The sequence below is a fragment of the Hevea brasiliensis genome, chromosome 16 (genome assembly GCF_030052815.1).
Source record: "Hevea brasiliensis isolate MT/VB/25A 57/8 chromosome 16, ASM3005281v1, whole genome shotgun sequence".
NCBI lineage: Eukaryota > Viridiplantae > Streptophyta > Magnoliopsida > Malpighiales > Euphorbiaceae > Hevea > Hevea brasiliensis.
The window spans coordinates 54,878,540-54,906,364 of NC_079508.1; the positions used below are offsets into that span (position 1 = coordinate 54,878,540).

Genomic DNA, 27,825 nt, shown 5'->3' on the forward strand with positions numbered 1-27,825 from the left:
AGTTGTTAGCTTACAAACGAGTATCATACCCTCCTCTCTCAAATCTTTATCCTATCAATCGAAGCAATAATGTCAGACACATTTGAGGTTCGTATAACTGAGGATGTAATCAAATTCCAATCCATGGTAAGTGAAACCTTCATCTATCATCTGTTATGTATGATTCACGTACCTCTTTCATCTATCATCTATCATCTATCATCTGTTTTGTGTTTGTGTTCTTCCAAGTTAATCCCGTCAAGGTTTTTAAGAGAGAGAATGGAACAATTTCAAGCGACATTTCATTTGCGCACACCATCAAATGAAACCTGGGAAATGCTAGTCAAAGCAAGACTAGGAGTATCTATAATTGACAAGGGATTATCAGAATTCATGGATTACCACAAAGTAGAACTGAACTACAAATTGATCTTTACTTTCAATCCTCCATATGAATTTAAAGTGGTCATAATCAATTCTGGTGGTAGAGAGATTTACTACCCTAAGAGGATGCAAGAGCAGAACATAGGGCTAACCAATGTTTATCAAAATACAATGCATGCAAATCTAAATACAGGTGAGAAATTTCAATTTTTTTTCTTACCAAATTATATGCTATTCATAAGAATGAATTGTTACGCAATTGTTTAATTATTTGTACTGCCATGTAGATGTTCATGAGAATGAATTGATACGCAATTACTTAAATGATTTATACTACCATGTAGATCATTTGGTATCACAGAACCATGTCAATCCTTCTCAATGGTCATTTAAATTTGTTTGCAAGAATTACAATTGGAAATATAAAGTGGTATGCTTTACTATCATTTGTAGTACATTAATTTTCTGCATACACAATTTCAATTGGATTTTTTTTTATTACTTCTAATGGTGTCAACTTTATTTGGAAAGGATATCCCTGCACTTGAAGCTGTGCAATTTATTGGACGAGACAGAACCACAATCATTGTGTGGAAGCTGCCTAAACCTGGACGAAGATTAGATCATCCCATGCCATTTAAACTTGGGTATGTTTGTATAGAGGAGACATCCAGACGTGGAAAGAAGCCAAAACTGAAAGCAAGAATTGCAAAGGGATGGGTTCGGTTTGTTAGATTCTATGGACTAGAGAAAGGCGATGAGTGCACCTTCATCCAATCAGTTATGGAAAAATCAAGCTTCTTCATTTTTGTCATCCGCATGGGTCATCATATTTAAATTGTTACTATTTCAAATTTTAATGGTTCATTTGATGGATGTTGTTTTAAACTTGCATTGATATCCAAAGCAATGGTTTTTTCTTTCTTTATTATTGAGCAGTTTAAGCGTGTTATTTTGTTAAAAACAATGAAATATCCTTTTTAATTTTGTTGATATGGTAGCTCTCTATTAATGAAAAGGAAATGTTTTAGTATTGTAAAAAAATCATGTTTGAAGGGCCAGAAATATTATTGTATCATTTGTGATAGGGGAAGAAAATCAAATGCTAATATAAAAATGAAAAAATGATTGAATTAATTATTAACACCACTTCACTACTATTAGAATAGATCATAATCACCACCACCAATAGTTAAATCAACACCACACCGCATAATCACCATGTACAATATTGCCACCATTATCATCATTAAATCATTGTTTTTAATTTAAATATAGGGAGATTGTAACACCTAGGCAAATCCACACACACAACACACGAGATGAGATGTTCATAAGTTGATTGCGTAACCTATTGATGCGTTAAAAGTGAAGCGACAGCACACCGGGCCATTACATTCTCACTACCACAAATGTAATGGCCCGACTAGTGATATTGTCCGCCCATGGCCAAGCCTCCGGCTTAAAAATGCGCCAATAGGGGTTAATCATTAACTTATGAACCCAGCATCTCTCCCATGTTTTGTCGATGTGGGATTTGCCTAGGGTGTTATAGAGATAGTCAAAGATATTTAGAGAATGATAGAAGTAAACAGAGTTATAGGCAGAGATATTAAGATTATCACATATATAAAGATAAATAAAGGGAGAGAGAGATAAACATGTGGAGAGAGAGATATAGAAATGTATAAATCAATATATGTGTTCATTTTTTAATAACTCTTGTGTGTGTATATATATTTTTCATACAAAAGATTATCGGATGAGGGCTAATAGCCCGAATGGCATTGGCGCATGCTTCCCAGCATGGTTAAGGGTTCGAACCCTCCCAGTGTCAGATTCTTTTTTTTTTCCCTTTTAAAACACACCTTAACAAGATAAATATAGAGGGAGATAGTCAAAGATATTTAGAGAATGATAGAAATAAAAAGAGTTATAGGCAGAGATATTAAGATTATCACATATATAAAGATAAATAAAGGGAGAGAGAGATAAACATGTGGAGAGAGAGATATAGAAATGTATAAATCAATATATGTGTTCATTTTTTAATAACTCTTGTGTGTGTATATATATTTTTCATACAAAAGATTATCGGATGAGGGCTAATAGCTCGACTGGCATTGGCGCATGCTTCCCAGCATGGTTAAGGGTTTAAACCCTCCCAGTGTCAGATATTTTTTTTTCCCCTTTAAAACACACCTTAACAAGATAAAGTCATTTCCATTGAAGAAATTATTGGATGAGGGCTAATAGCCCGACTGGCACTGGCGCATGCTTCCCAACATGGTCAAGGGTTCGAACCCTCCCTGCTATTCCCACTACATTTCCGTTTATTAAATGGACAATTAATATCCAGATGAGTGTTGAGGGGGTTTGTTGACTGCCATTAAGTTCCCTTCAAACATTAATAAACGGTCAAAGATCTACCTAACATAGAGATTGAGAGAGAGAATCGAAAATGGTGAGATCTTTCCTTTCAAACATTAATAAACGGTCGACGTCCTCGTTCCTTTTTAACTGAAAGAGAAAGAATCCTCTCTTAAGAGCACCATGGGAGAAAATGATAGGTTCTATTTCATTGTTGAACGCAATACTAGCACGATCGTAAACTCTTTATATCCTTTTATCTAATTTTTTTTTTCTTTAGTCAATATAAAATAGAAATAAGTGATAATTTACTGATGCTGATATGATATTTGTTTCTCATCCATTTTTTTCGACATATACAGAGGATTCCAAATCATGTTACTCATCTGCTGGGCGATTTAAATTTTGATACCATAACACTTTTTGTCAAAGGTATGGAAGGTCACTCATGGCAGGTTGCGGTTGTAGTGGATGAGAAAGATGGGAATTTATATTTTACAGATGGTGTTGATGAACTTATCAAATACTACAAGTTGAAACAGAAGTTCTGTATTATATTTTGTGTCATCAGTACACAGCAGGTTGAGATGTTAATGTTCGATAAAAAAGGAGTTGAGATTGATTATGGATTTCCACCATTACCGGAAGTAATTCAAATATCTTCAGATGATGATAATGTAATAGGTGAATGTGCTGACTTTCGCATTATGAGTTTTTTTTTTTATTTCTTTCATGCAACCAATAAAATAATAAGAACTTGCTTTGTTTTTCTCTTTATTATTATATTATTATTCTCTTTATTATTTTTATATTATTAAATTCCATGTTTTTTATAGAGCACAACAGTAATCCTGATGCAGAACCCCTTCCTACTCAGTCAAACTTTGTGTCTGTGATGAACACCGCTGATTGGAAATACAAAGTGGTAAACTAGCCATTTACGAATTATGTTGAAAACTTTATTGATTATGTAAATTATTTTTCAAATAGTTATTGACATGTATAAAATGTATCTTGTGTTATTTACTAGAATATTCCAATTGAATTTGCAAAGACGTTTCTTGGCTTGAATGGGAGGTTGGTTCACATACAAGTACCTGGTGTGCGTAAACAATTTCAACTTCAGTATGTGACTCGGTTTAGTCAAGAGGGAGTCTTCAAGAAAGCAAGGTTTGAAAAAGGATGGCGTGCATTTGTGCAGGAAAACCAATTGGGAAAGGATGATGAGGTGGAATTCACTTTGACAGTGGCTGATGACTATAGGATTGAGTTTCAAACTGAAATTACAAGGGCTGGGCAGTAGCTATAGTTTGGATAGGGTCCTTTTTGGGGTTGTCTTATGTATATAGTATGCTAAGTTTATGTTTCATGAGACAATATGCTATGCTATCCTCTATGTGTATCGAATGTTTTGCCATAATTTTTATCCTTACCAAGTTTGGAAGCTGGATTTTTTTTTTTTATTGCAGTACTATTTTCATTGGCTTGGGGACTGCTATTGTATATGAATTGGGCATGTTACCAAGCCTTTGCTTTTCAAATTCAAGTTATTGCATATCTGCAATATATTAAAATTCTGATGGAATGCTTTTCCTCATTTGTGAAAATTAAGTCCTTATAAGAATACATAGGATGTTATATATAAATAACAGCAGGCTAAATATTTGTTCCTATTATGCATCTTCCAGTTGACAGAAATTGTGTATATGCATTAACTATTGAGTAAGAGGAAAGCACTCCAGCTTGATCTCTAGCACCCCCCTCTCGACATTTTGTAGCTTAAGGCTTATTTATTGTTTTACCGTCCCATCTACTAAGGTGATGAAGATAGATACAATGCTTTACAATAAAGAGTTTCTTAGAAAGAATATGAAGATAGATACAAATAAGGGTTTGTTCAATAAAACAATAGTATACTTCTTTAAACTTTTTCAAAAAGATAATTGGAACTCACATAATATTAATTATAGTGGGTAGCTCAAGGAAAGCATGGGAACTCTCATCCTATTTACTCAAGTAGTTGTTAGATAGAAGAGAGATAATGAAAATTTAAATTATACTCTATCTCTTGACATCTCTTCCATTCAAATTTTTAATAAGGATAGTTATGTCATTTTATAAGCATTTGTGCTATTTGTGCCACAACATTTGTGCCATTTAGCACTGTCCGACCATGGCCATGATTATAATCCAGAAATGTAATCTCAACTTAACAAGAAAAATGATCTTACACGAGTTATAATAAATTATATAATATGCTACGTCTTGCTTACATAATAAGCAGAAGTAGACTAAAATTAGCTAACTAATTTTGATAAGTTATAAACGCAACTCTGGCTATTTCATAAGATAAGTTGTAATAAAATTTAAAAAAATTGCTATTACATTGATGATACTATTCTAATTTCTTAACCAGTTCCATTGTAATGCTTAGTAGTATAATGGGTTCCTTAATGCCTAATACTATGATGGCTTGGTATAGTTCCACTGACAATCGGATTAATTACAGCATCAGCAACATTTCCTTGTGTTTGGCTGCCTGGTGTTTGGCTATTATGCGGCCCAACCTTTACATGTAAAAGGACACAAGTTACATGAAATATCTAAAAAAAAATGAAATAAATAACATTAGTACTGATTTAAAAATATATATATATACCTGCTCAGCAATATTCGAGTTAATATTGTTTCTTGGTCGACCTCTACGCCTGCCCCTTCCACTGTTTCTATTCCTACCATAATTTGCTCGTTGAGTGATCTCCCTTACTGATTTGTGCCTGTTTATTTGTGGCTGTCCACGACTACGAGTCACATGTGGATTAAGAATAACTCTTTCATTTTCTTCGTTTTCATCAACATTGTTAGTGTCAATAGTAACCTGTGCATTACTGGTAGGAGCAATCATTCCATCATTCCAGCTCAATAAATCCCGCTTCAATTCAGCCAACCGTTGTTTCACAAATTTGATCTTATTATCATCGTAAGCCAAATCGGATGCTTCTTGAAATAACCTCTCCATCTCCCTATATTTCTCAAACTCCTCTATCATATGTGGGTACCCTCCGTGAAAAAACTTTTTACTATGGACACGGTTAACATCTTTTCTCCATCGCCTAAGCAAATATCGTTCGTTGATGAACTTTATGTCTTTGAGTGACATCAACCTCATGATATGGCAAAGACAATATTCCTTTTGATTCGAATTTCTTACAATTGCAGCTGAAATATTGGCCATTTTCCCTGTACTCTACATCATAAACAAACTCCCTACGAAACCAGTTGTTGATTATGGATTTCTCCATAATTTTATGTCTCTCAATTCCTGGCTCATTATCTGCTTCACGCCTTCCCTCTTCAGTTGGCTGAATGACATGGCAATACCACATTCGTTTAATCTCCTCTTGAACGAGCTTGAATATTGAATTAGTAAATGCCTTTTGAAATTGTTGTTCCCATTCAAAAACAGATATGCAATTTACAACTGTGTTTTTTGATTTGAAATCAGCATAGAACTCCTTTTCATTCTTGTCACACATAGCAATCTCATACTGCTCCACAAATTGCTTTAGTGTGCTCATTGAGTTAACATACCCATCAAAATAGGCATGCATGCTCTCACTCCTTTGAGTCGAAACCATTCCAGCCCAAAATGTGTGATTGAGATAAATTGGAACCCAATACTCCCTATCAACATATAGTTTGGAAAGCCATTCATTTCTTTCCAACCCATGCTTCACCACAAACTCATTCCAATTTCTCTCAAACATCTCGATGGTTAAGCTATCATATATTACAGCTTTAAACTCAAGGCATGCACTATCATAATTAGTAACACCCTTAAACTTCTCAGGTACCTTGCATAATATATGCCACAAGCAAAATCTGTGTCTAGTATTAGGCATTACCTCCCTAATGGCTTTCCTCATGCTCTCGCATTGATCTGTAATAATAGAATTGGGATGAACATCTTCCATTGCTTCAAGCCACGTCATGAACAACCACTTAAAAGTGTTTACATCTTCATGTGAGATCAAGGCGCATCCTAATAAAATAGATTGCCCATGATGATTTACTCCAACAATGGTGGCAAATGGCAACTTGTATCGATTAACAAGGTAAGTAGTGTCAAAACTAACAACATCATTGAATTCCTCGTAAGCAGCTCGACTACGAGGATGAACCCATATAACATTTGAAAGCCTGGAATCATCATCAAGATCAAATGAATAGAAAAACTCAGGATCATTTCGTTGCATTCTCACAAACAACTTATGTATAGCCTCAGCATCACCATCACCAAGTCGTAGCCTCCTCTTTCGCTCAATGAAGTTTCGACAATCCTTTGACAAACAGCTTAAATTTTCTGGTCCACCTGCTTGAACTTCAAGCAACCTAATGCTTTTTGCGGGTCTTATGCCAGCTATATCGTTTGCCTCCAATCTCCTCTTCATATCCATATTTAGTGACCTGTGAGCAACCATCAATCTAGACATAGAAGGTTCCAATTCGTGATTGTGACTTGAAATAACTTTTGAAATATGCCACATTCCATTTTCTCTTAGGATTGCATTAATCTTTACAGGACAATTTATCCTTTTTGATGATTTCGCACCAATTGCTTTCCTTCCTTTATCGCAACTAATTGTTTGATATTTGCGAGATCCACCCTGTACATTAACTGCTGATCTTTTGAAAACACTAAAACCTTTCAATCTAGCATGTTCTTTATAGAAGTTGAACATAGTGCTGATACAAGGAAATAACATCCCTGTTAGAGGACCTTCTTCAATAGCATTAGTGTTTGCTACTGCTCTAATGCCTCCTTCGTTCATATCTTGATCACCAGCTGATTCATCTTCCTCCACATCTTCAGCGAACAAACTATCATCTTCACTAAAATCAAATATCTCATCAAACAATTGCCTACGATATGACCTTCCCTGACTTAACCCCGCCATAAAAAAATTGAAAAAATTGAGAGAATGAATCAACTTTAAAAGAAAAAACAAAGAATGAAAATATTTTAAGGAAGGCAAAAACAAAGAATGAAAATATTTTAAGGAAGGCAAAAACAAGGAATGCTCATCACTGCTGCATGTGTTAGCTCATATGTGCATGCATTAATGCAGTAGACACACTCATCGAATCATCAGTTCTTGAATGGTGTGCATGGCTGCAAGCAATAATAGCTTGTTGCATACACGCTTTCCTTTGCATGAGCCATTAAATGAGCTATCTTATCAGCTCCAAGCTTTAAAGTCATTTTTAAATTGTTTCCTCTCTTTCTTTTAAGGGTATAATAGTAAAATTACATACATTAATACTATTTGAGTTAACTCAAATTGAGCTATTTAGCAGCACTCTATAACAGCGACAACAACAATAAATTTACTTCCCCCTGGATACCACTTCCACGCGCTACATCCACGCACCCAGGCACGAGGAAGCAGCGACTGAAACACTGTCGTATTGGGCCCCCACTTTCTGTGCGCCTTTCGTTGGAATTGTTTAAGAACTTTTATCCTCTGTGCAACGAGAGTAGACGTGCGCAAATCTAATGCTTATCTGGATCGAAATGGACCATTTTTTTTTTGGTAATTGTAGAGTTGTTCAATTTTAATTCGGTTTTAATTTTAATTTATTATATTTAACAATTAAAATTATTTTTATTTTATTAAATAAAAATAATTTTAATTCTAAATTGAATAAATTAATTTAATTTTAATCACTTCCTAACCGGTCTTGGGAAGTTCTACGTGCAGCTTTGTCTATTTCTGGCTGTCTTGCAGAGGATTTTGCTACAGGTCACACTCACACCCGTCAAAGTTCGGCCCACTGTGACCAATTCAGTGATTTTCAAATTTTTATTTAAAATAATCGTTATATATAAAATCATTTAATTATAATTATTATTCATACTATAATTTATTTAAAATTCATCATAATTAATAGTTATAATAAAATTATTATACATATATCAATTTTATTTAATAATTTTTTATGATTTCATCGATAAAAACTGAATCTAAATCGATGAGTAAATCATATTTGATTTAGTTTATTTAATTTGATACACTAAAAATTTTTATTTAATATAATTATTATATATATAATGATTAATTATTATTATTAATTATAATAAAAATCTCATAAAACTTATCATAATATATAACTATAATAAAATTATTATATATATATTAATTTTATTATATAGTTTTTCGTATTTCTATAAAAAGTTGTTTCAAGTAATGAGAAAACTCAAACTATGAATTGAACATCATCTCTTTCAATACATTGATTGATGGGACTCTGAAAGCAGGGAATACTCAATCTCAATCTGCCAAAGAATTACGGAAGGACATGCTGCAAGTGGCTTGATTTCTTATTAATAAATAGGCCCTCAAAACTTGGACGACGGGAGGAGGCTAAAAGGAGCTTTTGATAGAATGATTTACTCTGGCTCTATGCCAAGCATCCAGGTGTATGATTCACTACTTAAAGGTTTTATCTCAAAAGGTGAAGCAGAAGAGATGCTAAATTTGCTTCGCCAAATGGCAGATAAGATCAATGTTCTTGACTCATAAATTACAAATACCATCTTGAATTGTCTTTGTCATTCTTCAACGGGTGCTGATGAAGTGAAAGCTTTAGCCAGCTTTTGCCCAGAGAAATCAGAAGGGACAAACATCTTGTGCAATGAGTTGTTGATTAAAATACGGAGTCTTATCCCAGAATGTAAAGCTTGGTATTTTCCCATCTGCAGAACAATTCACTTGGGCCACAATCTATCCACCACGGGCATGCCCTAGGCAAATCCAATCTGAGTTCTAAATTGATTTGTTTTTCTGAGATTTGACTTTATCCCTGGAGATTGCTTTTGAAGTGTAGAAATTAGGGTAATTTACTACAACCATATCCAATGGTTTACCATTGGAAATCTGATTGAAGCCTCAGGGAGTCAAAGCTGATTCAAAAAGAGCTTGGCTCGCAGGATTAGACAATAAAGAGCCATCATTAAGACTTAAGAGCCTTAGCAGCCAGCATTCTTAGCAGCCAGCATGTGCGCTGCACTAATCATGAATTCTTTTAACAAAAAAGAAAAGTATCGTATGCAAATTCTCTAGCTATTTGTTTATTAAAATTTTATTTGAACACTTGATCATCTTGCGTGGAACAACAATTTTGTAATAATTTAATTTAATTTTTTTTATAAATTCTTATATTTAAAATAAAAAAAAAATAATTATTGTAAATATAAAAAATCACTTTAAAAGAAATAAAAATAAAGCATTATCGTGTAAAAAATCAATTGAATTATTTTTGTTCAAATAATTTATTTTAAAAGAAATCAATATGGAAAGAATTCAATTTTTTTAATTTAAAGAAATAAAATTTATTTTAAAAATAATATGATTGTATAAGAATTGAATAAGATTTTTTTTTTCTTGTGAATAATTTTTTCCAAGCAAAACTTGAAAGATTATGAACACTAGAAATGATTCCTTTAATCTCCCCTCAAGGCAAATGTATTCAAATTTTTTAAAACATTATGAAATCAAGTTAACTTATAAATAGTAAATTAAGATATATATGTTAACAGCTAGCATCGAAAGAATTATTCTCTCTCTAAACTATACGAGGATAAATTTTCTCTTAAAATCTAGATAAAAAGTATATTTTAACCCTTAAAATAGAGGCCAATAGTCATGTAAGTTTTTAAAATATTTTAAGGTCCAAATAAGTTTTTCAAGTTCTAAAAATGATCAAATAAAGTCCTCGAAATATTAAAAATAAATTAAATAAGTCATTTTACTATTTTATGCCCTTTAATTTTTAAAAATAAATAAAAAAATTAACTATAATTTATATCTAATATAAATTTAACCAATGCCATGCATGAAAATCTTTTAGTACACAATATCTCATCAATAATTTTGTGCATGTAATTTGCAACATCCTGATAAAAATCTGATGCATCTTTGAGCATATTGATAAGTTGTTATTTATAAAATGATTTAAAATTTTAATCTACAGAAATTTCTTAAACCCATAAAGAAATTTATTGAATTATTTGATAAAAAAATAACTTATCAATTTGTTTAGGATGCAGCAGATACTTATTAGAATTGTGCAAATCAGATATGTAGGATTGTTGATGAGGACCTCGTGGACTAAAAAGATCTTCGTGCATAGCCTTAGTTGGATTTATATTATAAATAAATTATAGTTTAGTCTTTATTTTAATCTATTTTTAAAAGTTAAATGACTTATTTATTCCTAAAATAATAAAATGGATTATTTGATCTATTTTTAATATTTAAAAGACTTATATGATCTTTTTTAAACTTGAAAGACTTATTTATAATTCAAAACACTTTAAGGACTTATATGACTGTTTAATATAATTTTAACGGTCTAAACAGGCCATTTGCCTTAAATCTATTGCTCTCCTTCTAGAGGCTTGGCACATTTTTCCGTCGCAAGTGTGGTTTCCCCTATTCCAATTGTAGGAAGGCCTTCGTCTCCTTTATCTTGAAAGTAGATCGTCCCTTCCCAGTTCCCATTTTTAGGTGCAGATATGAATAAATAAATAGTGGTTTTTTGTCGCATATCTGGACTCAAACGATGAAGGGACTGCTTTGGATCTACTCGTTTTCAGTTACATTAGACATAGTTACTATGGGTTTCAATGCATGGGTCTCAGGTTTACATTGTCTTCATCGATTGGTCGCTTAATACTTCTTTGTGGAAAGGTGTATTTGATGTTATAAGGAATGATACTTCAAATGTCACTATTGCTGACTATTTCTTTTGATTTATTGACTCTTTAAGGCCAACAATGCTAAATGAGCTATATCCTTTGACTTTTTTTGCATATTACAAAAAATGTTTGAGCTTGATGAGAATGTTTGAGCTTCATGAGTTTTACTTGAGGCTCTAGCTATGGTTCAAAGACTGAGCTTAATAATGGTGGTTTTAGGTTTGGTTTCCAATGTTTTGCTGTCTTTTACAAGTCAAACATTTTGCTTATTCCAAACAAAATCAAAGATTGGGGAAACATTGTTTTCTTGCTTTTCTCCTTCTGATTCCCAAGGTTACGTCTAATGGCAGATCCATAATATATATATGTTTCCTTGTTTTTCCTAATTCTTCCTAAGGAGCATAAGAGCTATCATTTTGTTAAAGACTAGTAGTTGTCTTTAAATCCTTATGGAATCGAATCCATATTCGTCTGATGATGTGTTAGCCGTAACATTACACCTGCCTCAAAAGCTTTCTTCATCGTACAAGGGCATAAGCAAAGTCAAGGTATTTCCTTCTAACTAGTGGCTGAGAATATACCTTCAGCCCTTATTATCAGAAAAGCTCTCATTTGCCGCTTTCTTAGTGTCTTATCTGCTGCTGTCTCTGGACTAGTGGCGCTTCTTCTTATTTTACCCTTTTTATTCAGAGATTCTAGCTATCTTTGCAAAGTCAAAGCTCTCTCATGTTTCTCAAATCATCTTTCAGAGGCCGTGATTGAAGCTAAAAACTAGAGCTTGGGATAAGCGACTAAGGGTATTGGTTTTCCGAATGAATGAGTGAGAAATTTCATTTTTCAAATAAGCGCTGCTTTCTGTATTTCACACCCACCCCTCCCCAACGCTCACACATATATTGAAGCTTATAAATTTAATTATTGAACTCTCTATTTAATAAAATTTAACATTAAATATGAGTATAATAGTATTTTATTAATATAAAATTACAGTCACATGTGTAATTAATTGATAAAAAAATTATCTAGTTATCTATACAAAAAGATATTATTGATACTTTCAATTCAATTATAAGAATATAAGATATTAATATTATATATTTTTAATAATCTTTTATTATTTATCTTTTACGTATTAACTCAAAAAATAAAATTTCTAATTCCGCCAGTGGATTTAGGCTGGGCGTCTTGTTATTGGTTTTTTCACTTTGTAATCTGGCCTTGAGTTTAGGTATGTTGTCTTTAAGTCTAGGGTTGTGTAGAAATCCACTTTTTAATGAAACTACTATCTATATAAATAAGTCAGGAATTTATTTTTTTATGTGAGACGTAAAATATTAAATATTATCCCAACTCGATCTCAGCGTGAAAAATTTAACTGTTTCCGATTTATTTTTGTTAATATATATATTTTTTTAAATATCTCTTATTCTCGGAGTTATAGCAAGGGGTAATATACCTATAAAAGTTAATTTATTTAATTTAAATTCAATTGATATTTCTAATATTTGAATTCATTTAAAATTAATTAAAATTTATTTTAATTGATTTAAATTTAAGTTTGCTTTAATTTAATTACTATATTTATTTAAATTTAAGTTTATTTTAATTTAATTACTATATTTAAATAACATTTAATTTGTTTCAATATACATATTTAAATTAATAATTTATAAAAATACTTTTGTTAATAATTTATATTTAAAATTTTATTTATTTAAATTATATTATAAAAACATATTTTTATTTTTAATTAATTATTTAATTTGAGCATTTATAAATATAAAATTAAAATTCAATATAACTATTATTTTTAAATTTAAAGTTATTTTAAATTTAATTATATATTATTTAAATATATTTTAATAAAATTTAATCAATCAAACACTCAACAAAATATTCAATCCGTTGCCCATGGTTATATGATGCAGTTTTATCTTTTCAACCTCCAAAAGTGTAATAGTCACAAAAAGTGTAATAATCCGGTGATTAATTTAGTGGTATAATTTTATTTTATTTTTTACATTAATATAAAAATTAAATACCATCTTTGCTTAAAAATATAATAAAAATCTGTAATAAATTATTTAATGATTTATCTCATTAAATATTATATTAAATTTAATAATACATTTTTTTCTGTGAAATTAGATTAAATAGTCTAAGAATAATATAACATCATATTCAGAGACCCTAATTTTTACAATTAAAAAAAAATTAAATGGGGAATTCAGTTTGCTCATCACATTATCTTTATTTTTTTTATATAGTAGCTTCCTTGTTTTGTACTTCTAATTAAGTTATTGCTCAAAAAAAGCGGCAGCAGCACCGCCACAACTTGTGACATTGAGAAGGAATTCTCAACGGAAAACGCTTTTAGCTTGCTAATGGAAAGGCCAAATTACGTGGCAATGACAAATTTCGCTTCTGGTCAAATGGCATCGAAGGTCGGGGGTAATTTTGTAATTTAGGAAAAATTGAATTGCTGCGTCTTGTTTCTCCTTATAAATGATAGAAACATTTGGCCATTTCCCTCTACTGCGCCCTTTCGCTCCTCTACTCTAATTATTTAAATATAATAAAATTATTATTTTTAATTTTATTATGACTTCATGTCACCGCCAGTTAACCGCCGGAGCCACTGCGACAGCCGGTATGATTCATTCCCGGCCACGAACGCCAGAGATTTTCTATCTCCCTCTCAACCGCAATCACGCAAATCAAAGTCTAGGTCTTACATTGAGATCTCAAAAACATTCCAAATCATTTATTGTCGAGGCGTTGGGAAACAGCGGTGTGTGGGACCCATCAGACGACGGAAATCAAGCCGAGAAGGTGGGGCCTTGCTCTTGTTCCGTCGGGGATCAGGCGATAGGAGATGTGGTAGGAAAGAGTGGGAGCAGAGATCGGGCGGTGGAGATAAACAGGATTGGGAGTAGTAGTAAGACGAGTAAGAATCGGAAATTGGAGGTGGCGGTTGCAGTGGCGGCTACGGTGGTGTTAGGTGTGGGAAATCGGGTGTTGTATAAACTGGCTTTGGTTCCGCTCAAGCATTATCCTTTCTTTCTCGCTCAACTCGCTACTGTCGGGTACTGTTTTGCTTACCATTTCTCTTTTTTTGGGCCTATTTCATAATCTCTTGTTTTGTGTGCACCATGGTATTGCCATTGGCCACTTTCTACTCTTTTCTTTTACTGTTATGCTAATTGATTTTTTTTTTTTAACTGCTAATTGGACAATCTGACTGGGTAAGATGAGCAAGCTTTTGGAAAATTGCTCTGGCAATGGCATTTTCGTAATTTTATATGAATGTTGAGTTAATTAAAAGCATTAAAAATTCTCTTAAAATATCCATTTGACCTTGGCAAACTAAAGTGTATTTCACGGAAAATGAAAATGACTATGTAAAGTAGTATTTTATTTTAAAATAATAATAATAATAATAATAATAATAATAATAATAATAATAATAATAATAATAATTTTTTATATCTAATTTAATAATAAAAATATACATAACGTCATTTATTAATTTAACATTATTTATTAATTTATTATTATTAGTTTAAAACAATATTTATTGTATTAATTTTACAAAATATCGAATATAATTTTTTTTGAAATAACTGTTTTGCAAAAAATAAATATAATTTTATGCAAAAATTTATGAGATAAAAGATATAAATTTTATAAATTTATATTTTTCACAAAATAAATTTATTTTATTTTATTTTAAATCAAATAATTATAGAAGTCACCTTTAAAATTTGAGTAATATCGTAATTAATAATTTAATATATTGACTGTGATCCAATGATGGTCATGTTTTCCAGTTGTAAACGGTAGTGACTGTATCAGAACAATGCAGGGTTTTTATTTTATATTATTTTGTTTTATTTCTCTTTGTAATGCTGCGTATTTTTCAGTGTGCTTAGAATCATTTGTTGACAGGGTACTATTTTTGCCTTTTCAATTTCTTTTGCCTCTTATAGGTACAGAATTGGGAAATAAATCGGTATTATATGTGAAAATATATAAAACATTATTTAATTTACATTTTCCTGTTAATCCAGTTATATAATAAAATAATAAATCGGCTAGGAATATCTTTTTTCACATGAAAATGAGCACCCACTGGGATCCAAAATTGGCTCCTTCTATATCTCAACACAAGTGGCCATAATTTCAAGACATGTCTTACACATGTCTCTTGTCCTTGCCAACTTTGGTTTTCTTCCCCCCAAGATGTAGATATATTATGTATACACAATTGTGGCTTGTGGCTATGTGTTTCTTCAGACTCTCTCGGATTATCACCCAGTTGTTTTCCCTTTTTTTTCAACCCATTTATTTTTTTTGACTTCAAGTTATTGTGTCTCAATTAATCTATTCACCAAAAAAAAAAAAAAGAAATTATTTGCACTTTCAAATTAGCTAACATGTTATTATCCCAAGTGCCATTATCACATTTTCTAAACTGGCAATAAAATCACAAGCGACTCCACTTGAATGGTAAGTGACTGGTACACATTTTCCTGAATCAAGAAATTATTAGAATTCAACAAATGGGTTGGATTCCTTATTGACGTGATCATTCCAAATGCATTTGTGATGAAATTAAAGTGACTTTAGTATGTTCTTAATGGTTCTAATGGGACAGAATAACCCTTTTGATTTTGGGGGGCGGGGGGAGTACTCAATCAGTATCCTTGTTTGGTTCAGCCCTTTTCTTTTTCTTTTTTTTCTTTTTAATCATATAACACGACTCGCAAATTTGAGCCCAAGTATTCCATTTCAGAGAATGATTGAGTTTTCTGATAAATTAATGCCTAAGGTGTAGAATATTCTTTCTTGAGATTGTTGAGATTTATTATAAATTAAATCATGATATCAGAATCGGTTTTTAGATGCTTCGCTTAGATCAAAGAAAAGGCCTTCAATATCTATCAATGGTTGGTGGTGATTATACTCCAGACAAAGTTTTGTTTTCTTTTTTGAACAATTTATTATCTAATTATTATAGGAGGAAAAAGCATTAAAAAGGAGGAACTTCTGAGAATCTTAGGGATTTTGAGATTTTTGAAGGGATTCGGAAAAGAAAAAGAGAAGGAATATTGATTAATAAAATAGAAAGGTAGTAAAATTTGTTTTGTACTCGTTCATTGGTGGGTCCAATCTGAATGAATGCCTCATAAGTAATAAGAAGAGTCAAAGACGATTGTGCCCCGCCATATAGATTTTCCATCGTACAAAGAAGTGATATTGTCACCTTTGGTTTCTTATCATTATACTTCTTTTTCTTATCATTATATTTGTGGTGGGCAAATTGGCGCTGCTATATTGTTTAAGCGAGGCACATGCCTGTCTGAGTCCCTTTCTGTCTTTTTGCTTTCTATTTGTGGTTTGGGTGTAGCTTTTGCTTTTCACATCTTTTTTGGCTAATTTACAGCAAATACGCTTTTCTTATTTAGTTCTCTGAAATCACGTTAACTTCCCTGGTTCGATTCTTTTATCGTTTTTGGTGTTGATGTGACTATATAAATTATAATAACTTTGCCAGCTGGCCCACTTATGCCACTTGCATTAATGGACCTAATTATTTCAATGATTCATAAATGATTTTGTTGATTTAAGCCTTGAGAATTATTAACCAAAAACATGGAATTTTCCACATAAAAACTGTGGCAGTATCATAGAATTTTTTTAGAATTTCATCTGTGCCAATAAATCCATAATTAATTAATTATGACGTCTGTCTGTTTAACTTGAATTTCTTTGAAACTTGCACTAATAAGTGGATAATTAAAGTGGAATTTTGTTCCATGAAGCTTAAAAGAAAATTTTTGCAAAATGCTGAGTTTGACCGTGTGATTTTCAATATAACTTCTGAAGTTTGCAATTCTAATAATGGAAACACTTTTATGTACATTCCTCTCTTCCATTCCCTTTTTTGCAATCTTTAAAATTTACATTTCTTATTATTGACTTAGATTGAAATTTGAAAACCTTTAGATGTAATAAATAGATTACCATGAGGGATGATGGATGCTTTTGTTTATCTATTTATCCAGATATGTCCTTGTATACTTCACTATCTTGCATATCCGGTACCTTGCTGGACTTGTTACGGATGAGATGCTTTCTCTGCCAAAAGCTCCGTTTCTTCTTGTAGGACTTTTGGAGGCTCTTGGAGCTGCAGCAGGAATGGCAGCTGCAGGTAATCTAAGTTTTATCATTCTCCATCTTTTTCATTTTCTTTGTTTCGCTGGCTTTTTATATGTTGAAGATTCTAGAAATTTAAATTTTTAATGGCAATGTGGTACTGATGCATCATTTGCACTACCTTAGAGACTCGATATACTTCTGATAGCTATTTTCTGATTTATGATTCCATCCATGATCCATTTGTTCATGGCATTTTACTGAAAAAGTTACTTTACTAAAATAGCTCTAGAATACTCCATTATGCTGAATGCATTTTCCTTTTCTAGAAAATTTCTAAATGCTTTGATTTGTTAACCGTGACTTTTTATTCTTCCAAAGAAAGTCAACCTGTCACTCTGTTCAAGTGCCTATCTTCCAATGCATGTAGTATGGGTTCGATTGTTGGCATCCTCTCTTTAAAAATTTCCCATGTGTCAAAGAAAACAAAAGTTGCCTCTTCTTTACTTGTCTATTTGCACTGCTTACTTGAAAGTTTTGTGGTCCATTGAACTTCAATTATTTTGTACATATTGAATAACATATTTGTCAATGTATTTGGAGTTTTTGTTTTGTAGTATCCTTTTTGTAGGTTGTTTCTTATTTTACTTCTTTTGGACCTTATGAATTTATAATTTTTCTGGTGCATAAAAAAATGTTTCTTTGAGATTTTGGCTCTCAAAATTTTCCTTATGGTGGTTATGAAAAAAATTAATTTATGTCTCTTATATCAAGATTTTGCTGAATCTTACGCATATTATTTGTTGTTGTCTACCTTAAATCAGCAATTCTTTCTGGAGCATCAATTCCAATTTTATCTCAGGTATGAAACATTCAGTGCTTACACTTCCATTTTCACCTCTTGGTTAATATTTGTATGTTCACTTTCCTTTGACATCTTTTAGTTATTTTCTATGCTTATATAAAGTAAATGTGAAATTATTATAATATGCCTGAGCTATTGGATTAATGGTTTTGGTGCCTCAAAATAAATGCTTGAGTGTGAAGAAGTTCTGGGATCAAATTTCTAGGCCAGCTACTGCTTTGTAAGGAAGGTTGTAGCTAAGATATAGAGATGTGGAGGGCTTCCCCACATTGTGTAGCCTAGGTCAAATATGCTCCTCATTGGATACTATGATAAACTTTGCATTAAACATAATGAGGAAATTTGCTGGTGTCTTTTTTCCTCCTCTTCTTCTTCTCGCTCTTTTCTTTCTTTTTTTTTAAAAAAAGAAAAAAAATTAAACTGATGTCACACAGTTAATTTTATCTATTCTTCTTCTGCAGACCTTTCTTGTTTGGCAGATTCTCTTGTCAATTATTTTTCTTGGGAGGAGATATAAAGTCAATCAGCTAATTGGATGCTTCCTCGTTGCCATTGGCGTGATTATAACTGTAGCAAGGTGAGCTCATTGTTAGAGACACATTGTTAGAGACACATTTATTACGATCTTGGGTTTATATCTATGAGTTTTGTTGGCTGAATATTTAAAGCTTTTCCTAAATCAAAGTTTAAGATGTATAGGTCTATTTACAAATAAGAACAATTCAATTAATTATATTAACATATAATTATATATTAATTATTTGAAATTTGGTTATGTTGGTTACCAAATCAAAGGTAACCAAACCGATAATTGAAAACAGAAAAATTTTAGAAGTGTTAACCGAAAATCTAACCGAACCTTGCATACTCTTACCAAATAACCAAATTTCATCAGTTTGGTCTAGTTATTCTATTATAACCGAATAATGCACACTTCTAATGTCAAGGAAAGAGAGTAGGGTAAGAACAAACCTGATCAAATCTTTGATTATCGTAGTAAATAAGCAGAATTGTCATTAAATTAGACACAAGGGTGTGCAATGCTTTATTTCTCTATGTGACAAGCAAAAGAAGTGGTTGTATTCCCTTCAGTTTGGGTGAATAGGAAATCAAGTTGATTCTTTGACTTTCTTTTTAGAGTTACTATCCATTTCTTAGTTTTGTACATTTGAAATGATCTCACATCTATAATTGATAATAACTAAGTTTGATTTGATCTATTTTTTATAACTATAACTAGTTTCAACATGATAATTACATACTACAATTATTGTTTTCAGTTACATTGATGGTAGTCTCTCAACCAAAAGCCTAATAAATTATCCTAGTTATTCTACGATTCATTCTACATGACAAGGACATTTGAGATGTGTGGCTGTGTACTTATTATGCAGTGGATCTAGTGCCAATCATTCAGTGAAGGATGCCAGCATATTTTGGAGTCTTTTGATGATATTCTCTTTTCTATTGCAAGCAGCTGATACAGTGCTCAAGGTTAGAATTCTTAACAGCTTTTGCACTTGAAGATTTCTAAACTTGTATTGCTGATGCCAACAATGCATATTTTTAAATTTGTAGGAATTTATTTTCCGGGATACTGCTCGGCAGCTAAAGGTAAGTTCTGAAAATTAGAGTAAATATTTAGTTTCCAAGATCAGTACTACAGGATTCAGGAGTTTTTCAGCTCCATAAAAGAAGTGATTATTCAACATTTATTGCATTTGATTGGAACACTTATAGTTTAGGTGGAGAAAATGGATTTTGACCACAGATGTGATCCCTAACAAAAAATGATGATGAAATTTCAATATTGCATCGCTTTTAGGAAATGTGATAACAAAACTCAACTCAACTAAGTCTTTATCTCAAAAATTTATTGGGGTCGGCTATATGGATTCTCTTTCTCCACTCTAAATGATTTTGGGTTAAATTCTCAGAAATGTGTAATGCTTCTAGGTCATGTTGTACTACTCTCCTCCAAGTCAGTTTAGGTCTATCACTTCTTTTCTTTCTATCCTCTAACCCAATGTGCTCTACTTGTCTAACTGAAGCTTCCGTATGTCTACGCTTCACATGACCAAACTACCTCAATCTCCCTTCTCTCAACTTATCCTCAATTGGCACCACTCCTACCTTTTCTCTAATACTCTCATTACGGACTTTATCTAATCTAGTATGACCACTCATCCACCTTAACATTCTCATCTCCGCAACTCTCATCTTAGACACATACGGCTCCTTCATTGCCCAATACTCATTACCATATAACATGGCCGGTCGTATGGCTGTACGGTAAAAATTTTCCTTTCAACTTATTGGGAATCTTGCGATCGCATAAAACTCCTGTGACACGTCTCCACTTCAACCATACGGCTTTAATCTTATGACTGACATCCTCCTTACATCCCACATCTACTTTCAGTATTGAGTCGAGATATTTAAAGTGATTACTTTGGGGCAATACTACTCCATTCAAACTAACTCCTTCCCTATCACCAGTTCGGCCTTCACTGAACTTGCAATGCATGTATTCTGTCTTTGTTCTACTTAACTTAAGGCCCTTTGACTCTAGAGTACTTTTCCAAAGCTCTAGCTTTTTATTGATTCATTCTCGCGTCTCATCTATCAGAAGGAGTCTTCTGATACTATCATATTATCATATTTAAGGTACTCCCTTTGGTTTCTTACTATCATATGGACTATGGACTACTTTACACTAAAAAAAAAATTATAAAGAGATGAGATCAACTCATCAAGAAAAGGGAAAACAAACAAGAAGGAAAACAAACTAAGGGCAGAAAAAGAACATATAAGTAAAAGTTAAAAAAACAATCCTGAGCAAGTGCACCAAGAATGAGCAAAGAAACCTGACCTGTTATGTGGGATTCAGAAGCTGCCTAGCTACATGATTTTTTTTTCATTTTAGATTTTCACAGTATATTAAGATGATGCTGTCCCATCAATTACAGGGAGGTTCGGTGGATCTATTTGTTGTAAATTCCTATGGATCTGCTTTCCAAGTAGGTACCCTGCAGTGAATTTAAATATTAAAATTTTGTATTCATTTATAATTATGGCTTTTGATTACAGCATAATCATAACTGTAAATTTCTTGCACCTGTATTTTCTGCAGGCATTGTTTGTATGTCTTCTTCTTCCTTTCATGTCGAAATTATGGGGTATACCATTTAGTCAGCTTCCAAGCTATCTTAAAGATGGGGCAGTTTGTTTTCTGAACATTGGTAGTTTATCAAGTGGTAAGCAATGATTTCCCCTCAAAAAAGAGTTGGTAACTTTAATTTATTAATTCTTATGTTTTTCTTTGAGTTTGTTTCAGTATTCATATTTGGCAAGCTTGCAAGATATGCACTAGCTTGTACAAAGTAATTGAATTGAATCCATTTATTGTAACTTTGATCAAATTGTTTGAGATGTATTTGAGCTATATTGCGATGTTGATTTCAATACGGATTTATTATGACATTGTGGTAGTTGAATTCGGATTTTAGTTACTTTCATGAAATTTAAATGGAACCATTTTATTCAATGTCCTGCTGATTGTTATTTTCGATTAAAACACTGTAAATAAAAAAAATGGCATGTCATAATTAATTGTTCTCTTCATCAATGGTCAATTTAATAATTAAAAGATATATGAGATGTGCAATGATATAAGGAAATATGATTTTCTTAACATATTTTTATAGGAAATATGATTTAATAATAACATATTTTTTTAATTCAAAACAGTAAGACATTGTAAAATTTTGCTTTTTGTCAGTTAGAGCATGATATTATTCAGTGCCTCATCCTACTCTATCTATAGTTGTAATGCACCAAAAGCTAGTTTCTCTAGGTTATTGAAACGGGTGTAATGATAAATTCCTGAAAATAAAATCATATATGGGACAGAGTTTTGCAGTAGGAAAGATGTTGGGACTTGAAAAGTGAAGAACTGTGTGCTTAAAATAACTAACAATGCCTCCCACGTGTTGCATTGCTAGTATGCCTGAAGAATTGGGTTTGTTTATGTTCACATGGATCTTTGATGATATGTCTGTTAATGAATAACGGCGGTATGAGTTGTTCATGTTAAGCTTTACTCCTTTTTGAATATTTGGATGTTACAACTCAATTCAACTCAACTAAGCCTTTATCCCAAAAATTTGGGGTCGGCTATATGGATTCGTTTTTTCCACTCTGAACGATTTTGGATTAAATCCTCAGAAATGTGTAATGCTTCTAAGTCATGTTGTACTACTCTCCTCCAAGTCAATTTAGGTCTACCCCTTTTTTTCTTTCTATCTTCTAACCTAATGTGCTCTACTTGTCTAACTGGAGCCTCCGTATGTCTACGCTTCACATGACCAAACCACCTCAATCTCCCTTCTCTTAACTTATCTTCAATTGGCACCACTCCTACCTTTTCTCTAATACTCTCATTACGGACTTTATCTAGTCTAGTATGGCCACTCATCCACCTTAACATTCTCATCTCTGCAACTCTTATCTTAGATGCATACGACTCTTTCAGTGCCCAACACTCACTACCATATAATATAGCCGGTCGTATGGCTGTACGGTAAAATTTTCCTTTTAATTTATTGAGAATCTTACTATTACATAAAACTCCCGTAGCACGTCTCCACTTCAACCGTCCGGCTTTAATCCTATGACTAACATCCTCCTCACATCCCCCATCTACCTGAAGGACTGAGCCTAGATATTTAAAGTGATTACTTTGGAATAGTACCACTCCTTTCAAACTAACTCCTTCCCTATCACCAGTTTGGCCTTCACTGAACTTGCAATGCATGTATTCTGTCTTCGTTCTACTTAACTTAAAACCCTTTGACTCTAGAGTACTTCTCCAAAGTTCTAGCTTCCTATTGACTCCTTCTCGTGTCTCATCTATCAGAACAATATCATCCGCAAACATCATGCACCAAGGAATACTCTCTTGTATATGTTTCGTCAATTCATCTAAAACTAATGTAAAAAGGTAAGGGCTTATGGCTGATCCTTGGTGTAATCCAATTGAGATTGGAAAATCTCTTGTGTCCCCTCCCACTGTGCGCACAATAGTAGTTGCTCCTTCATACATATCTTTCAATACTTGTATGTACCTAATAGATATCCTCTTTTGTTCTAACACATTCCATAAGACCTCTCTTGGAACACTATCATAAGCCTTCTCCAAATCAATAAAAACCATGTGTAGATCTTTCTTCACATCTCTATATTTCTCCATCAAGCTTCTAATGAGAAAGATCGCTTCCATAGTTAAACGACCGGGCATGAAACCAAATTGATTGAGAGAGATAGAAATATCATGACGTAGTCGATGCTCCACAATTCTCTCCCACAACTTCATAGTATGGCTCATGAGTTTAATTCCCCTATAATTTGAGCAACTCTGTATGTCTCCCTTATTTTTAAAAATAGGTACTAAAATACTCTTCCTCCATTCATCAGGCATTTTCTTTGAGTTTAGAATCTTATTAAATAATTTAGTTAACCATGCCACTCCCATATCTCCCAAATACTTTCACACTTCAATTGGTATTTCATCGGGTCCACAGGCTTTACCCACTTTCATTCTCTTAAGTGCTTCCTTTACTTCTAAAGATCGAATCCTTCTAGTATAATTTACATTCTTTTCTATTGTTCTATAATCTATATTCACGCTATTACCATTTTGACTATTATTAAAGAGATCATTAAAATAATTTCTCCATCTTTCTTTAATGTCCTCATCTTTCACCAACACTTTTCCTTCTTTATCCTTAATGCACCTAACTTGATTGAGGTCTTGACATTTCCTTTCTCTACTCCTTGCTAATCTATAAATATCTTTCTCCCCTTCTTTAGTTCCAAGTTTCTCATATAACTTTTTAAAGGCCTGTGCTCTTGCTTGACTAACTGCCTTTTTTGCCTCTTTCTTTGCTATCTTGTACTGTTCATATGCCTCATTATTATCAGATTTAGGTAATTTCTTATACCATTCCCTTTTTCTCTTCACTGCCTTTTGTACTTCCTCATTCCACCACCATCTCTCTTTTGAGGGTGGTCCATGTCCTTTAGACTCTCCAAGTACTTTTCTAGCTACTTCTCTAATCTTTGATGCCATCTGTATTCACATATCATTGGCCTAAACTTCACTTGCATGTTCTTATATCATCTGTATCCACATATCATACTTCGGACTCGAGAAGCTCATTTTTGAACTTCACTTGCTTTACTCCTTTGAACTCCCACCACTTTGTTCGAGCTACACTATTTTTTCTGACCTTACTTGAATTGTTCCTAAACTTGACATCCAAGACCACCAACCTATGTTGACTTGTTAAAGCTTCTCCTGGAATGAACTTGCAATCCTTGCATAGAGCTCTATTTGTCTTCCTGGTTAAGAGGAAGTCGATTTGGCTTCTATGTTGCCCACTTTTGAAAGTCACTAAATGTGACTCTCTTTTTATAAAGTAGGTATTTGCTAGTATTAGGTCGTATGCCATAGCAAAATCCAGGATGCTTTTTCCCTCCTCATTTCGACTGCCAAAACCAAAACCTCCATGAACATTCTCATAACCTTGCCTATCACTTCCTACATGTCCATTCAAATCTCCACCAATGAAAACATTTTCTTCATTCGGTATGCTTTGCATTAAATCATCCATATCTTCCCAAAACCTTTGTTTACTCTCACTGTCTAGTCCTATTTGTGGGGCATAAGCACTAACTATATTTATTGTTTCTCCTTCTAGTACTAGCTTTACTAGTATAATTCTATCTCCTACTCTTTTCACAGCTACTACTGCGTCTTTCAATGTTCTGTCTATGATTATACCCACTCCGTTCTTGTTTCTCTCCTTTTCGGTAAATCACAGTTTGTTCCCTGAATTACCCACTTTCTTACTTTTCTCTCCTACCCATTTAGTCTCCTGAATGCAAGCAATATTCACCCTTCTCCTTTCCAAGGTATCCACAAGCTACATTAATTTTCCTGTAAGTGATCCAACATTCCAAGTACCAACCCTGATCCTCCTCCTATCCTGTTCCTTCCTAATTGGTCTCCTTCTATGATATCTTCTATTATTTTCTATGTCTATCTTGTGTTCTGTTTCACTATTTGTTCTACTATCTGTCCTATGGACTAACTTCTTTACCCACACCCGTCCATGATGTGGGAACCCTTGCTCACTTAACACCATACCAGAGCGCCGGCATGACGCGTCGCTTTCAGTGAACGCCCTACACCCTTGCATATTTATCACTACACCCGGGCTCCGATGTAGCGCGTCGTTAGTAGAGGACGCCCCAACGTTTATATCATTTGAATCCATATCATAGGGTGTGACGAAATTTTTACGCTGGTTGTCACCTACCACAATCCTCCTCCTTTATCCGGGCTTGGGACCGGCTAAGCGCAAACTACTTAGGCGGAGTTAATATTTGGATGTTAAATTGAAATTTTTATTTAAATACAAGAAACTCATGCAAGTGGCAGAGGAATAGTGTATGAACTGTGAAATATACTGAGCATATGAAAAGTAGAGAAATGTGAAGGTTGACTAAATTAAACTCCAATGAAATACCCAATTTTCAGAATGTGGTTGAAGAAGGAGAAAGAAGGAGAATTTGGAAGTTAACAGTTTGATCATTCCCTCAAGCAATTGGGGGATATATACAATGACAGAAACACTTATTTGGAAAATACAAGAAAAACTAATTGCAAAAGCACTATTTAGGCTATTTAGGCATACAATTGCTCTACATAATTTCCTAATCTAAGGCACAATAAAAGTGAGTATCTTAACAATGAATAATGGCATTAAATTAATTTGGTACTAATATACAATTTCAAGATCCTGTTGGCTGTTACTCTTAACCTACAGTTATCTAGATGTAGGTTTTGAAAGAAACACAAATTGGTAATTGTTGAGTTGCATGATTTTCTAGTATACTATTTTGTTCTTAGTCTTATAATGCATTTAATGTAGATTTCAAGTCTGCAATGATTTTGCATTTGATTTTCTTTTTAATTTGGCTGTCTACAGGATGTGACGGTGCGCCTCTGCTACCTTTGCTGTTTGTTCTTGTCAACATGGGTTTTAACATATCATTGCTGCACCTCCTCAAGATTTCTTCTGCTGTTGTATCTTCCCTTGCTTCAACATTTTCAGGTATGCCATTTTTAATCCATCGAAGTAATTTTTCTCTTTGTAGGCCATACAATTACCAATCCAAAATGTCCACAGAAATATGACAAGAAAATAATGATCATGGTTGCAACTAGATCTCCTGTGGGGTGTGTATTGATGGTTTTATGGCTTGAATGTTTTGAAGAATTTGAATGTTTTATGACATGATTCTCTTAACTATTTAGTTGTCCAGTACATTGATTTGCTGTTAGCTCACTGAGGCTCTCGGCACATGAGCTTATTTTTAAATCTTCCATGTTTTTTTATTGTTGATTTGTACCTTTCCAAATTAACCCAATTAATGTGTCTTCTCTTGGGTTTGCATGGCAGTGCCAATATCTGTATATGTGTTCACGCTACCACTGCCATATCTCGGTGTTGCGTCCACCCTTCCAACTGGATTTGTTGCAGGAGCTATCATCCTTGTTTTGGGCTTGCTTATTTATGCATGGACACCAAATGGTAGTTCGAAAAGCGCATCTTCACCATCTCCTAGCTAAAATATAACAATTTTTTTGTCACCATTTCCATTTTAAAGCTAAGAAAATGGTGCTAGCCTGCAATTCAGCAAGGGCTAATATAAGTATAAAGGAAGAAGGTTGTCGTTGTTGTAATTGTAATCTATGTCGAATGTAAAATGGCAAATTGGAGAATGTTGATTCTTCTACTGTCATTGATGTTAGGATGGTTAGTAATCCGGAATTCGTGATGTCCTTATGTGAGTCAAAGAGATGCTGCAAATGGTTCACCTGGGATTAAAGAAATTATATTCCCAAAGTGGCAAACTCGATTATTTGTCGACTGCCATCCTGTTCTCACTTTGCGCAGGAAACTGATTTTTTTAGCACTGGCTGAGGGATTTTTGTATGAATGAGATTTAAATCTTGGCGTCGGGTCCTAAAATAGTTTCATCTTGTCACTAGATCAAGGAAACTAAAGTTCCTGGTTCTTGCTGTGCTCTGATTTCGTTGCATTAACTGAAGCAGAGAAGGCTCTGAGATTACATTTCGTCAACATCCAATTCAGTGAATCAAAATGTCAAACAACTCTCTTACGGCTGTGCTGCTACCACCAATATTTATAATTTAATATCGGGCCATTAGAAATTA

At 33.0% G+C, this 27,825-nt stretch overlaps 2 protein-coding genes across 2 annotated transcripts; one reads left to right on the forward strand and one right to left on the reverse strand.

The window, feature by feature from the left end:
* Window positions 1-5,846: 5,846 nt before the first annotated feature.
* LOC131174667 (protein FAR-RED IMPAIRED RESPONSE 1-like) lies at window positions 5,847-7,691 on the reverse strand. The gene has a single exon (XM_058138421.1). It carries the CDS (start codon window positions 7,689-7,691, stop codon window positions 5,847-5,849), a length of 1,845 nt encoding a protein of 614 aa, XP_057994404.1.
* Window positions 7,692-14,015: 6,324 nt separating this feature from the next.
* LOC110662313 (protein CLT1, chloroplastic) lies at window positions 14,016-27,619 on the forward strand. Its single transcript, XM_021821249.2, has 10 exons — window positions 14,016-14,580; window positions 17,563-17,708; window positions 18,478-18,515; window positions 18,980-19,095; window positions 19,913-20,012; window positions 20,097-20,132; window positions 21,488-21,538; window positions 21,652-21,775; window positions 26,573-26,698; window positions 27,047-27,619. The coding sequence occupies exons 1-10, from the start codon at window positions 14,096-14,098 to the stop codon at window positions 27,214-27,216; spliced, it is 1,392 nt and encodes a 463-aa protein (XP_021676941.2). The 5' UTR covers window positions 14,016-14,095; the 3' UTR covers window positions 27,217-27,619.
* The last annotated feature ends 206 nt before the right edge of the window (window positions 27,620-27,825 follow it).